Consider the following 15822-nt stretch of genomic DNA (forward strand, 5'->3'; position numbering starts at 1 on the left):
TACATTACAATTAGATAAGCAGAAGTGATATCCAAGGGCTGATTTTATTCATATTTTCAATTAGTCTATAGTTTTATAACTTAGCATGCAGAACTTGTGGCTTAAACATTTGTCTACCCTTACATGCTTGTTTTGCATGAAACTACCACCACTCTGTAAGCTTTTCCCTAAATACCTTCTGAAGCCTTGCCTGTGACTACATTTGTGCCACCTTTCAACAGTAACCCATTGTCTGAACTGAAGATACAGTCACCTAGTGATTCTTGGCATTTATTTCAAGTCTGAAGCAATTACACAAATTTTCTTCAGAGCTACAGAATAACTGATTTAAGTATGTCTGCAACAGTGTGATGTGAACCTATTAGGCTAAGAAACTTAAATAAATGCAATTTAGAATAATTTACAGTTACCTGCCTAAGTTCTTCAGCTAAATACTGACAGCAAAGATGAAAGCAATGATGATGCAAACCCAGACTTAAAGCAGTTGCCTTGACACTATTCTTTGTTAGAACAAAGTACCTGCTGCTCTGGGGTAGCAGTGGGTACATACAATTTGATTTCCACAGATTATAGCGGGATCAAGCTGCATCTTCTACAACTGGATTAAAGTAGCACCTTTTGGGCAGAGCTAGAATTCTACAAACTATTACAGAACACTGGAAGCCTTGTAATCTATAGTTTGGCACGTCTATGAACTAGGGAGGCCACAGTAGTTATATCTCTAAGACCTACTCAGTACAGAAACAGTACAGCAACTAGCTAAATCTAACCAAAAATATTTAAAACTAAAGTTTTAATTGCAGTGTGAGCTGATACATATGTCCATAGAAATCTACAGGCCCCCTGAATCTCCCATGTTCATTTGGCATGCTTTGGCACAGCTCTGTTAAAAATTAAAAATACCAGAATTGAACACAGCTGCCAAAGTACTGCTATTAGACCTTTAGCACACACAGCCACAGGAAATCTGCGCTTGCACAATCGCCCCCAGCTTCATCACAGAGGCTTTATTATTCTTAATTCTTTTTGCATCCATTTTTTTCTAATAAAATTCCATGAAAATGTCAGCAATAGTCTTTAAAAAAGGAAGAAAAGGGAAAGTATAGTTTCCAATGTCCTATAAAGAAAAATCTCTTTTATTTTCTCTTGACACTATATAATTACCATCAAGTATTTCTAAGAAGACCTCCCAATTGCTTGAAATATTGATATCTTCTTCATAGACATGATAATCCAGAAACACAGTGCCCGGATTCTTCCAGGTTTTCTTTCGTAGGCGAAACCTATAAATATATCACAAAGAAAACACTGAGTTTCTATCTGCTCATAAACACTCAGCACCACCAGAGATCAAAACTGAGTATTTTCTGACACAACTGGAACACAGCTCATCAATGCAAGGTTTGGTAAGGTTTATCAGAAAAGATTTCACGTTCTGAAATAGTCCTTACAGCAGGGTATCACTACCGGCTTAGGGCTGAATCATTCATAACCACAAGGAAAACAAGCCCATGTTCTGCCTGTTCAGTGCAAGAAATGTGTAGAGATTTAAAGGAAGAGTTTCCTAATTAGGGATTACCCTATTATGGTAAAGGCAGGACAGATCAGTGCTGTACACACGCTGTGATGCTGCACGAGCGCTTTGCTGCAGTGATCTAAGCTGCATCTAGAGAGCAGGTGGCTTTTTTATGAATTGATTTACTTAATGTTCTCCTTCCTGAAGGAGATCATCCTTTTGAGAGAATACAACTTATCAGATCTAAAGCTGCAGACATGTTGCACACAGGCAATTCTATGTAAATGTTATTCCCTATAGAATTTATTCTGCATAAGGTGAAAGCCAAGAATTGCTGAATCACTGTTTGTATTCACAGGCTGATTCAAAGATCACAGTAACTTATTTCCGCTTCTTTCAATACTTCCTTTGTCCACAAGAGGAAAAAAATCAAAACACACTTTAAAGTAGTATTCAATCAGGTAACTTCAATGGATTGCAATCTCCTTACCTGTCAATTGTCAAGTCTAGGCCACACTGTTCTCGAAGCTGAGGCAGCAGCTCCTCTTTGGACTGTCGGACAGTCATTCCTTTAGCAAAAACTGCATCTAGAAGAAACTTGCACGGCTGTGAACATAAACAGAAAGAGATTAAATATTCTTTGAACACAAAAATGTGATTTGCCTCTGTTTGTGCTCTGTGACCAGTCCCATCCACCTGGCAAAATGCAGAACCCTTCTCATAAACAAGGTAGGCAATGAATTCATTAAAATGGGGCATAACTACTTTGTGCAGCAGCAGCCCTTTAGCAGGCCATTCAAGACACCCTGAATGCCCCTGCAGAAACACTGCCTTGTGCTGCACTGCTAATTGCTACCATTACATTCACATTCCAAACAATTGGAGAGGAGTGTTCAAATTAAATAAGCCATATGATAATAAAAATGCTGCTTTCTTGGCTTTCATTGATCAGACAGACCAGAACTTTATGACTCTATGGAAATTACTTTTAAATTTATCTTATTCCCTGCTTTAGCAGTTCAGCTTATTCTCTTATCCAATATTAACACGTATTCTGCAGTTTTGTCCCAAAAATAAAATTAAAGTGCAAAGTCAACTTTTGAAGACTGCAACCTATATAGTGACATCACTTCTATACTTTTCATGTCCCAAAAGATGTCCCAAGCTCGTGAGCTGCATTATTGCAAGAGAGGCATTTTTGTTTCAGGCTTGTCTAACACAGAGAGGACTATTACCCAGCTGACCATTCTGACAAGCACTGTCTGCAGCACATGAATGAGACAAATTAGATCAGTTCAACATTACTGAAAACCACAACCATGAGTTGTTTCTTCTTTGGGAGGGATGCTATGTGACTGTCATGCATTTAAGAGAAACAAAGAAACAATTCATTTGTCCTGCAATTACACTGTAGAAAGAAAGACACTTGAGAGATACAGCAGATCACATTCCAATGGTTTACTTGGAACAGCATAAAGAGAAATAACCTCAAACTCCCTTTTTAAATCCAGGAAAACTTGCAAAGAAAAGAAAGACTTCCATTTTTCCCCCAAGATTTCACAGGAAAACCTTGGCCAAAGCATGCATTAATATTTTCCTGAATCAATCTTGAAATATTCAATACCTTACCTCAGGCTCATTTACCAAGAGTTGGTAGACTTTGACTCTGTATTCACCTTTCTTAAGGGCTCTTCCAAGCCTAATAGTTATCTGGAAGGCAAAAGGAGCATCTCTTAGAACTGGTGTCAAAATCACAACTGTATTTCGTAACACACTACCAAGACCAAAGTAATTACTTCACCTGGCAAATTAACAAAAGTTGTAAATTATGTTAAGTTTATTTATATTGTACCAATATATTCTTAATTATTTAAAATAACTTCTGAATAACCTTATTGTCATCAGAAAATGATGAAAGTGTCTCATTCAGCCGAACACTCTCAAACTCTTGATTGCTGGCATAGACTCTAAAGACTTTGAAGTGAGAAGATGGAACTCCAACAAAAGGCTCCAAATGTTGCTTGAAGGCAGACAGTGTAATTCTTTTATCAACATGCACCATCAGCCCTAAACAAAAATAAAGATAAAAATGGCATGAAAAACCCTGCTACCAAAAAAAAAAAAAGAACTCTTATATGATTTCCATATAGTTGCAGTTATCACTTGCAGCAAAACAGTACTGAAAAGTCTCAATTACAGTTAATGGCTACCACACATTTTATTCGATGGTGTTACTGTAACCTTTAAAAGCTTTGCATATCAACATTAAGTAATATTTGCGTATTACATATTAAGTGTTTATGGGCAGACATTCTTGGAAGACAGAGCAGTTCCCAGCTGCCCTGGTTTGCAATGAATTTGCAGTGGAGCAAAGTAGCATCTCCTCCATCCAGTAAGACAAAAACTAAAGAGAATATGATGAAGCAACTGCAGATAATCTTCCTACAGCTCTCCCCTGCCTCAAGGGAGAGACAGCAGTGCTTTGGTGTTGGGACTGGCCAGGCACATGCCACTCAACCCCCTTTTTTTTTCCACCCTGGTTTTCAGGATTAAAAAGTTACGTAAATTCTGTGTTCCGGAAGGCCACAGGATATCACAAGGCAAGATCAAGTCTAGATTAAGGGACTTTTTCAGGGAATAATTTTGTAATTAAGGAAAAGCCACTGCAGTAATATGAAATTCTGGAAAGTAAAGTGAATAGTTTATCTTTAGAAAATTGTGGTTTTGATACATGCAATTTGTACTACACTACAAACTGTGCAGGGATTATATAATGTCATGACTCTCTAGAAGAAATTCCTATTCAGAATATTTAAATAACAAATAAATTATTTGAATTATAAATCTGTTCATGCTATTGTATTAAAAATCCATAAAAGCTTTCCCCTCAGGATAATAATTTATACAGTGTATTATGAAAATATCAAAATTACTGCAAACAAATAATTCTTGAATCCAACTAGTCCTACCAAAACAAAACAGGGAAAAATTAAAGCAGTTCAAAATTAGCCCCAAAGATCACTCCAAGCTAAAGGAGTAATTTTTAAAAAACTTTAGTAGATGCAAATCAATTTCTCCATGGTTTTATAACATTTAATGTTTGTTTACCAAAAAAACCCAAACAACCAAAATCAGCAAAAGTGATGTTCCTCTTTCTCCTATTATTATTACATCAGGATTTCTGGATTGACACGAAAACCTTTGCCTTTCAAAATATTTATCTTAAATTCTGCTGTTCTTTAATTATTATTCTGTTAGTTATAAAACATGCAGGTGCAGAGCATTGCTTAAATTATTTATTTTTATGACAATTATATACTACTTACGCTCTTACATTGAACTTGTTTGGACACTTTCATGTCAGCCTTACACATCATTGTACCTACTGTACTTCAGTCAGTGAAAAGCAATGGTCTACTGAATTAAATTTTCAATATCAAGTCTATTTGAACTTTCTTTACAACCAAATGACTAGGACTTCCAGGTTTGTTAGTCTAAATGGTAACAGAATTATTGCTCCGTTAACCACAGTAAATAAGCGCATTCTGAAACAGGTGGATCAGCAGCAACAGGTGAAACAATGTTTCTTTCACTGGAAGACAACACAGCTCCCTCTCCAGAGAACACTTTCATTACATATAAATAAATGTTCATTTTCTTAAAAACAAAAAAGCAAGATGCTGTTCGAATATGTAATCACTTATTACAAGATCTAAATTAGGCTAGATTTTTGCTGACCATGACACCACATGCCATCTTTGCACTGTTGTTAGCTTTAATTTGACATTATAATCAAGTTTTTCAATATTGTCATTATTTTAACACAGCATATGAATTAAATAGCAATAAACACTGGATTATTTTAAGGCACTTAAAAAAGAATACCTACATTTTTGCCCTTCTCCTGAACCATCATCTGCAGCGTAGGGTTCTGACTTAAAGTACATATACTGTGCTTCTCCTCTGCTCTTGCCACTTTCATCGTACTCACTATCTGTTCCAGAATCTTCCTCTGCAGTGTCCCAGGTTTCCTTCTTCCCCTGATTTGCTTTTGATCGCCTACTGCTTGTGATACTGTGAGAATCAAGTCCATTAGCCAAGGGAAGCGGGGCATTGTCCACATTGCATAACGTGTCACTGCTGTGACTGGAGCTGAGGATGTCACTGTCCACTGAACTCGTACTCCTGTCGTTATTTACATCGGAATCCGACCGTTCCTCCGACTGGAGATTTTCTGGATCAGAAATCTGAATTTGGTTTTCAAGTTCTCTGTTTTCTGCTGATGCTGAGGAATCTATTTCATTTAAAGGCGATTCAATGTTTTCAAAGTCACTGGCTTCTGTGCTTTTGCTGCTGTCTCCATTATCTCCCTCCTGCTGCTGCTGTTGCAGGGACAAGCTTTTAAGTTTTTCCGTGCTTTCTTCCAGAATCGCCTCTACAGATTTCATATTACCTACAGGTCCTTTAACTCTTTCACAGGCTTCATCCAAGTTGCCTGCACCTCCACTAGACTTCTGATAAACCCCTCGTCTAAACTGAGATCCAGGTGCTTGCTCTGGCAATGAAACATACAGTCTGATTGTGTTTGCATGACGGTCCAAAAGTTTCCATAAATGAGAATCTGTGTATGTCACATGACGATCTAAAGAGTCTGAGCTTTCAACAAATACCTGAACATAAAATAACAGTGTTTCATCATGTAGTGTCATTTCAAATAAAAGCAACAATAGCAAACAGACAGGATTGAGCACACATCAGAAATAATGTCATCAAGAAACAGCACCTTTTATAATAGAGTTAAAACACATGCTTAGAAAAAGACAAAGGAGTTTGTACTATAATGGTTTCATTTTTCATAATCATGTTAAGATTGGAGTGAGCTGTAACCAGACTGACCAGCTGCAGTAAGTGCTTATGTTCAGAAGCATACTCATAGATCACCTCATGTGCACCCTTTGCCTGTACAGTAGCACTAGTTCTGGCAGCAATGAGCCCCACAACTCCAGCAGACAGTCTGTCTTCATTTTCTAGTAGAACATCATAAGAAATTTTTAAACGTGTACATGGGTAAGCAATAGTACAAATCAAACACCTCTTCTCCCTTTGTCAAAGGCCTCTGTTGTAGTGACAACATGAATGGACTCAAAGTAACTAAATAACAAGTCAATGCCATTGTTTTGCTCCTCTAAAAGCCAAAGCCTTCACTAATCTTTCTTCATCCAGAAGACTTGATATTGAGCTTAAAATTCAGAGACAGCGGATGAGCAAAATGTGCTATGTGTTACGACTACTGCAGTAAAAAAGACAATGTACAAATTTAAAATGTTAAAGTTATTTGAGTACCAAGTAAATCTTTTTCTGAATGAATTGCACAACTATTATTGGAAACATTAGAAGTCTTTTTTGAAAAAATAAACTATTTAGGGAGAATCTGCATAGTGAAAATTACTGAATTTAAGATGAAGACCCACCAAAAACTTGCTTTTAGTTTTGACATTTGTTTTTTTGGGAAGTTTAATACTGACAGCAGGTACAGTTGTTCAGAAGGTTTAGAAAAATCAGGTAGGTTTCACAGCAATGTATCAGTCTTTGTTCCCTAAGAATGGTTGACCTTTAACAGTCTTCATCTTAAGGCTGTTAACCTCACCATCATTTGAACCACTGAGTAACAACCAGATTCTCAATTCACTCTTTTAGGTACGCCTGGTTTTATATATAGCCTATAGTATTCCTCAGCACCACAGTACTGGGCACATAAAACCCCACACAGTACACGGTAAAATACATGATGTTATCCATTATCAATTCTATGCAGACCATGCACTTTTACAACACAATAGGCAAGTCTACAAAGACATGAAAAACAATTTAAAAACCAGAGCATGTACCTTGTTGCTTCTAAAAAAGCCTTCAGCTTTCAGTGTTTTGCTGGAAACGTTCAGGAGACGCAAGTCATTGTAGCACCGTTCCAACACGACGCGCATTGTTTCAGCGGGCAGGTGCGTGGCCTAAAACAAGACACTGACAGTGAGGTAACGTGCACTGTACATAGCTTCAAATACTGAAACAAGCATTTCATTCTTAGAGATGTGATATGTGGCAAATGGTAGTTTTTCCTCAAAGTCAGATGACTAAAATGGACTGGCTTTCTTTGCAGAGAACTGGCAAATTGTTAATGACCAGTAATATAAGAAATTGGTCTTATAATTTAGTCTATGAACCAACAGAAAATAAATGTTCTCAAGCATCAGGTTTTGCATAGTCCTGACTTAATTCTTAATTAGATTGAATTCAAAATGCTGGAATCATGTTTTATAACAAATATTATGTAGTTACATCAACCACTGAACTACTTTACAGCGAACTGAGCATGCACAGGGCCTGTCTTCCAATTCAATGGAAGCAGTAACATCCCATGGTTTAAGACCATGTAAAAAAATCAATCTGAATCTTAATAACAAATAGCTGCTGGAATGAAAAAGAGTTTGTATAGAGAATGTGACAGCTTTGGATGTTAAGTTTCAATTACAACAGGGGAAATAACATGTTGGTTCAGTTATACAGTAACAGCTCACTAGTTCTATCACCGACTGGACACTCAGAGAGGTTGTTCAAGTTACTAACCAAAAAGAACATGAGCTCAACTCTTCAGCTTTCCCACAGAAGTTATTACTGAGTAAGCTAATAAGTGATATGGCCAGACAGTGGCTAAGCTTGTGCAGAAGCCTTCTGGATGGAAGGAAGAAGCAGACTGCTGCTTTTAGCAGGAAGGAGCAGATAGGCAAGATCAACAACTAACTTAAACCTACTGCACAACTCACAGTGTGATCTGCAAAAGGTGCAGGCTCTCATTTTAGATACTTAAATTATGACACATTTTCACAGCCAAAATGAATGAAAACCCTGTAGTACAAGTCCTTAACGACTGTAAATTACCTTTGAAATGAGCTGTTTAAATTCTGAAACTGTTTGATTCAAGTAAGCTCGTACACTTATTGAAGGAGCAACAGATTCACTCTTTAGGTCGACTACATGAACCTTTACCATGACCTCTGTAGGGAATAGGAAAAAAAAATAAATCACATATATATACCTAGAGAGAAAATTCAACAGGCAAAGAAAAAACAAAAATGCTGGTCTGATGTACTGGTTAAAGGGTTGCATTAAATACATACAAACAGTAAGAACTTGAAAAGCAGTCCAATTTCAGAATTAAATTTTCCAACCAAATGTAATGCCAAAAAAGAAAAAAGTTCCAATTTGACTAATTTTAGTATACCTTAGATCTGCTTCAATTAGAAACAAGTTAGAACCACAGCACAGTATGTAGTTCTAAATATTGACTTTGTAAAATGCAGTACAAGAAGTTTTTCTTCTTTGGTACATCATATTGAAGCTCTATGTTTTACAAGTTTTGTGTTTGTGCAACACATGATTTTAGTCTATCCTTGTCTATATGTAATTACATGTCTTACCACCAGGTTTATAGCACTGGAAAACTTGGTCAGGTCTTCTTGTTTCCAGCAGTAAGTCAAACATGTACGTTGATTTGACACCTCCCAGCAACAAACCCATTGGTGTGTCCTCTTCTCCTTCATAAGACCGTTCCAAGTAGTCGTGAAACTCGTCGTATTTGACAAGGCGACAGCAATCCAAAGGAACAACATCTTCTAAATCCATCAGCTAAATCATGCACACACAAAACCCCCCAAGCATTTAATAATGGTTTATTTGTGAATGTAGTTTTTACCTTGTAAGTAGAAACATCTCACTTTGAATTCACTAATTTCAACTTGGATTTAGAAAACACATACACATACATCATAGATATTATATGCGTAGACATGCAATATATGCACGTTTCCAAAATCAAAAGAGAAGCCTGCATCAAAATGCAGAAAAGAGGGAATTTTGGGAAGTATGTATACAAGCACATGAAGACAGATCCCAGAAGTATTTTCAGAGGAATACACTGCCTATCAGTTATACCAAATGGCCTCACAGAGGCCTGAGGAAGTCATATCCCCTGATTATCTTCCTTGCATCTCAAGGAGATGTTAACACATTCCAAGTCTGCCTTGCTGGTACTCTCCCAGCCAAAGACACATGGCCAGAAACAAAAAGCACAAGTAGGTAAGCAAGAACTGAAATCTTCATCTTCTACCTGTTTGTGGAAGATAAAGATCAACAGATGCCTTTATGTTCACTGCTATTATTGTATTAGCTGCACCGAAAGACTCTTGAAAGAATTCTCTTCTTATGTATCTACTATAACATTTTATTGCAATACACATATAAGTGTTCATAATTCTTTCAACTTGCTGAGGCTATGGTGAGTCTAACAGCAGCTCTCTCTGTTTGATTTTAAAATAAAAGTATGTAAAATCATACTGCCTTTTAAAAAGGCAGGCTTTACCATTCTAATCAGAAATCATCTGATGGCTACTGACAGAAAACTCGTAAAATAATGGGTGACTAGGACACCTTTAAAAAAGAAACAAATGCCCAAAAAATCCCAACATATAAAATTTCCCCAGAACCAACCCCCAACGAAAAACATCCATAGTCATGCCCTCCCAAATACTCTCACAGCATTAGAAATTTAAAAACTCAGGATACACAACAGCAGAAAAATACATCTAACAATTGAAGTACCCTGTTATGCATAGCATACCTTGTAAGCTATTTCCACAGCTTCCTTCAGTGTCCTGTCCTTATGAACCTCCAATTTGTTCTCCATCATGATTTGTTTTGTAGGATGCATGCAGAACAATTTAATCTATGAAATACAAAAGGAAGAAAAATGATCGTGAAGGCATTTGCAAATACCTTTCATATTAGAGCACATTTACGTTTACAACCCATACTCAAACAATCCAACATAAAATACACCTTTAGCTCTACTTCAGCTATAGGACAGCTTCCTTTCAGCTGGTTACACAACTGAAGATAGAAAATGTCAAAAGGCACACAAGGTATTTATGTGTATCTGAATCTTTTTGCAAGCTAGGGTACAACATCTATAACCAGAACATCTTGTAACCACAGGCAGTGAGCAAATCCTCCAAAATGAAATGCACATATGAACAACAAATGTGAAATTCCTTTTCACATAGAGAATGACACATTTTGCAATGCCAGAGAACTTCTTCATAAAACAATCACTGGATTCATAGATAGAGCAGCTGACTGCCACACTTGTAAGGTCACTGAGGTCCTATTTTGTTTGTTACTATTGAATCTCTGGTTGGAAAAAATTCTGCTCTTTCTGCCAAATAACTATTGAAAAGCAGTTGAGGAATCACCATTTCACAAAGTAAGAAGTTGTAATATGAAAAGATATAAAAGTACAAAGCACCTAACATGCAGCATGACGTACTCTTTGGAACTAATTTTGCTGAAATCAAGTGATGTCAGATTAACTAGTTTTGTTCTGGTTTTAATACCAATTCGAATTCACATGGAAGACATGAACTCAGCAAAAATCTCTGGTGAATACCTCCAGCAGATGCCTCCACTGTGTACAGGTTTCCAATATAAAAGAATTGTTAATACAAACACATTTATCACAAAAGAGTCCTTGTATTGCAATAAAAAAAAAATCATTCTCTGTAGAAACACTGCTTCCCAGCAGTGTATTATTACTCAATTCAGCAGAAATGCTCACCTTGCAAGTGTTGCGCTCGATTTCCCGTTGCCTCTTTTCTTGTTCTTCCAATTCTCTCTCTTTCTGTACCAGTTGTTTGATGTGCTCTGGATACTCATGTGCCTCAAGAAACTCTGACAGTAAAAAAAAAAGCAATGGTTTTAAAAAAAGACATTTTTTTCCCTGGTGGGTAACATCTTAGGCATTATAGGTATATTTAATAGTTATTTTTCTTGTCTTTTTCCCTTCTCTCTTCTCCACCCAGATTTGCCACTATACCACGTCCTATTTTCTTTTTCATTATTTAAATTAAACTGAAGTCAGACTTTTATTCCCCCTAATTATACATCAGCAACACAAGAAAATGCTAGTAGCAGAAGTGTAGTATTCCAATATCAGTATGGGAAGCTCTGCTGTTGTAAAGAAATACACTAAGACTGATGACTGCACTTGACCCTGTTTTTACAATAAAGGTAAATCCTACCCTATTAAGTGAATTAATTGACAATAAAAGTCTCAAGAGATCATCAATATCATGATAAAGTAAATGTTACACTTAATGCAGATTAGTGTACTTTACCACTGTTTCATAAAGATGAACAAAAATCAAAACATGCAATACTTAATTTTTTAAAAATCAACTTTTGCAAATACAGTTGTCTAACTTACTTGCATTTCTTGTTGGATCCTTCAGTCTATATATCAGCATGTATGCATTTGTGGAGCTGGTGGAGAAAATAACAGATATATCAGACAGAAGGAAACATGAAACTTTCAAAAGCTGCTTTTATTTTTTTTCCCAGTAAGGAGCTATGTCATATATATCATAGCAATACAGTAAACAAACAGAATTAAAAAAAAAATATATTATTTTAATGATTTGAAACAGCAGTCAGGGTAGTTCTTACAACTATAGCATCTGCTAAGCTAATATGTTAGGCACATGCATCTTGGCCATTATTTGACTACACTAAAACACTACCAGAAAGAAAATTAATATTACAGTACTACTAACCTAGCAAAAGCACTGGAATAATAGCCTCTGCTTCCAGAAGATCCACCATATGTTTTCTTAATATCTTCCTGAGTTATCTAAAAAAAAAAAAAAAATTCAATTTAATGATTATTTGAGAAACTTGCACTAATTAAGATGCATTTATTTTCACTAGGAAAAGTGGCATTACACAATTAACACATAATAATTATAATTATTTTCTAAAAGTTTTCTGCTTATTTGCTGACTGCTAAAAAACTATTTCAAAGTGATCTGCCTTTTAATTTTACAATGGATGTAAACATTTTTATTTTTTATTTTTTCAAGTAGGAACTTCTTAGAGAAACAATATAAAGATTCTTGATTGCAACAGTATCTAAGGATACATGTAACACCTGCATCACCAGGACAGGTTTAAAAGCAGTCTGGGTTGTAACAGATCTACAAATATACTTCTCTAAGCAAAAAGTGCTCTTCATATGTACAGAAGGCAAAATTCTAAATCCAGTCTAGTCTGAGCATGAGTAAAAGCTTCTTTGTGAACCATCCCACCTTCATCTTCAAGAAATAACACTCCTCCTCCCACCACATAAAAACAAATAGATAAATAAAAAACCTCTAGAAATCAGTTAAGCTACTGAGTGAAACATATGTATATGGCTGGACATTAGGATGAGAAGATAAAACAAAGTAAATGCTTGAAATATCTGCACATAAAACCAGCTTCATTATATATAAGTGAAAAAACCACAAAATAGAAACATTCATTCATGAGTATAAAAGGTAATAAAAATACTATTTTTACCTTGCTAACATGCTGATCATTAAAGCTGTACCACTGGTCATCACTGAAAGATTTTATACAGGCATAATAATGGCCACCAGCAGCACTTCCAGAATGAACCATGACAGAAAAAAGCTCATACAGTAAAGAACTCTGTGGAGAGAAGAAAAAAGCGTGATATGTATCGAGTAAAGCAAAGCTAACCAAATGGTCATTTAAAAAAGTTTTAAAACAATTACAGGAACCTGAGTATTTAACTGGTTGGATGTTACAAAGCAGATTTGTGTAACAGAAATTAATTACTGCAATAGGCACTGAACAGAATCAGAGCTCTGAGATGCTAAACATTATACAGGAATTTGTAGCTCCAAAGTTTAGGTTTATTTGCTATCACCCTTCTCTGCATTCTTGAAGACTGCATTTTGCCACTTAATGTACAGAGCAACCCAGCCACACACCATTCAATGCTTATGTCTCTGCATTACTTCCTCTCACACCACTCCGAGTTTGCTGTCAAACTTTTTTTTTCATAGATAAATGGATGGAAATACAGGGCACTAAGGACATATCTTCAGTGTCGCACATAAATTAAAGATATAAAGCTGAACAATACTGACTCACGAGTGTTACAAGAATATTTTAGGTTACATAGAAGAAACACTCTGTAAATGCTTTGCATACCCTGGATTCACTAATAAGACATCCAAACCTAAAAGCTAATGGCATAGCTTGACAGCTTGTTTGCCTTGAGAACAAGTAGTATGAAATAACTGGCCAAAGCTACTGCCAGTACTAGGACATGTCATTTGCATTACACATTACAATATCCTGGTCTTGTTCCAGTCAAGTGACTGGAATATTTTTTTTTCTTTTTTTGTCTGAGTAAGATTGACAGTATTCAGAACATATATCAAAAAACTCTCTCAAATGCTTTAAGGTACATATAACCAGGGACAGATGTGGAGATTAAAATGCAAGTCAGCCTCTAATATTTATGAAAGTAACAGTTGAAGCCAAATAGCTTTCTAACAAGTCTAAATAAAAGCTATTGGCCAAGTTACAGATGAGTTCACTGAACAACAACACATGAAGTACACATTGTAGATATTACCATAAAACAAGATTTTTGATTAATTTTGTATTGGCAAGAAAACTCAGTCAAGTTTGTTGAAGGTCTCTGCCAACCTTTAAGTCCCACAGAAGGATGACTGCTGCTCAATTCTTTCATATTAATTTAAGATGACTGAAGGAATATTTAACATTTAGACCCTTGGCCTCATCTATTCAACTGACCAAAACTTTCCAGTTTCCTACTAAGCTGCAAGACACTTTTGTAACTAAATCTGGTAGGCCTTTGACAGCTGGCCTCAAAGAGAAAACACTGCTCACAAGACAAAACAGTCTTCAGTTTGAGGGTCTGCTGCCAAAACGAGGGAATTCTCAATCTGACAAGCTGGGAAGACCTTTATTCTCAGGTGACCTCCAAATCAGTTAAATTCTTTGCTTTGCTTTAGTGTCAATGTTTGTAATTTGAATAAAACACACACTCCTGACCTCTCACCTAATCCCCAATATCAGAATTAATTGTATTTTTATCATTTTTGTGGTGGGTTTACCCTGGCAATCAACTGAGCAGCATTTCAGCCAGTCAGTCACTCCTTCCCCCAAGGGGGATGGTGGAGAGAATCAGAAGAGCAAAAGTGAAAAAACTTGTAGTTGGAGACAGTGACAGTTTAATAAGTAAAGGAAATAGGAAAAAAAAAATAATAGTGTGTTAAATAAAAGGCATTACTCAGCATCCCCTGCCAGCAGATTAAGACCCAGTCAGTCTCTGAGCAACAGCTATTTTGGAAAGACTCTGCTTTTTACTGCTGAGCATGATGCTACACAGCAGGGAATATGATATGGAATATCCCTCTGGTCAATTCAGGTCAGCTGTCCCAGCTATATTCCCCTTCTAGGTTCTTGCCCACCCTTAGCCCTACAAAACCCCCTTTACAGGGGCAGAATGAGAAACAGGAAGATTCAGCACTGCACAACGCTGTTCAAGCAAGAGGTGTGGCAACACACTGGTGTGCCATCAACACCTTGTCACAATTCCAAAACAGAGCATCCTACTGGGTGTTATGAAGGAAATTAACTCCATCTGAATCAAACTCAAGACAGCATTTTTTAAGCATACCTTTTCACTGCCAGCTTTAGAAATTCTTTCTGCTGCACTGTTGCTTTCAAGGCAGATTCCTTCATCGACTCCGTCATCATTAGAAAAATCATTGCTCATCTGATCACTGTGACAACTGCCTTCATTTTCAGCTCCACTATCAGTGCAACTCTCAGTCTGGGGAGACTTCTTAAAAATAAAACATACATACTAACATTAGACAACATTTACAGCTACATGGAACAAGAAATAAGTGTTTGTGAAATGAAAAAATTCCAATCCGCAAACCAATGAAATTCCTCAAAAACCTAGAGACCTCTGCAATTCAGCACCAAGAACAGACTTGTTTCTGTTAGTGTCTTCACTCCTTGACCAGTATTTCTGGGGTTTGTGTGCAACACTTTTTGAGACATATCAAACTGCTTAAGTGGCATAATTTATAAAACAAAGGTTTGTATGGAGTGAGAAAAGCTGATCAAGGCAGTGTTTCTCTTATACCAGTGCAAGCTAACAAAGTGACAGAATGTTTTCAGGAATGGAATTAGGAGAATAAATTTAGTCTTCAATGCAGAACACACAGTAAATAGTTTTTGGTGAACCTGAATTTTGGTCAAAAGCAGAAGAGCAAAAAGCCAGAAGATGGATGTGAAAAATAAAAATTTTTTAAAATCTCATTTCTACAGTATATATTCCAGTATGACTCAGAGGGAAGGAATTCATC

At 36.4% G+C, this 15822-nt stretch overlaps 1 protein-coding gene across 5 annotated transcripts in view; it reads right to left on the reverse strand.

Annotated features, from left to right (window-relative positions):
- The window catches only part of USP47 (ubiquitin specific peptidase 47), a 53524-nt gene that overhangs the window by 3891 nt on the left and 33811 nt on the right, over nt 1-15822 (reverse strand). For 4 of the 5 annotated variants that reach the window (XM_027699757.1, XM_027699749.1, XM_027699783.1 and 1 more), the window contains 14 exons: nt 15123-15290; nt 12962-13093; nt 12178-12254; nt 11832-11887; nt 11184-11296; nt 10191-10295; nt 8992-9199; nt 8453-8568; nt 7405-7524; nt 5406-6186; nt 3408-3583; nt 3146-3226; nt 2007-2122; nt 1165-1283 (listed from right to left, as the gene is read on the reverse strand). In XM_027699757.1, coding sequence (XP_027555558.1) covers nt 1165-1283; nt 2007-2122; nt 3146-3226; nt 3408-3583; nt 5406-6186; nt 7405-7524; nt 8453-8568; nt 8992-9199; nt 10191-10295; nt 11184-11296; nt 11832-11887; nt 12178-12254; nt 12962-13093; nt 15123-15290 — 2368 coding nt within the window. The remainder of the gene's footprint in view (nt 1-1164; nt 1284-2006; nt 2123-3145; nt 3227-3407; nt 3584-5405; nt 6187-7404; nt 7525-8452; nt 8569-8991; nt 9200-10190; nt 10296-11183; nt 11297-11831; nt 11888-12177; nt 12255-12961; nt 13094-15122; nt 15291-15822) is intronic. The other variant, XM_027699764.1, reaches the window with a different exon arrangement.

This window comes from Neopelma chrysocephalum, unplaced genomic scaffold (assembly GCF_003984885.1).
Source record: "Neopelma chrysocephalum unplaced genomic scaffold, ASM398488v2 Primary Assembly neopelma1_24, whole genome shotgun sequence".
Taxonomy (NCBI): Eukaryota; Metazoa; Chordata; class Aves; order Passeriformes; family Pipridae; genus Neopelma; species Neopelma chrysocephalum.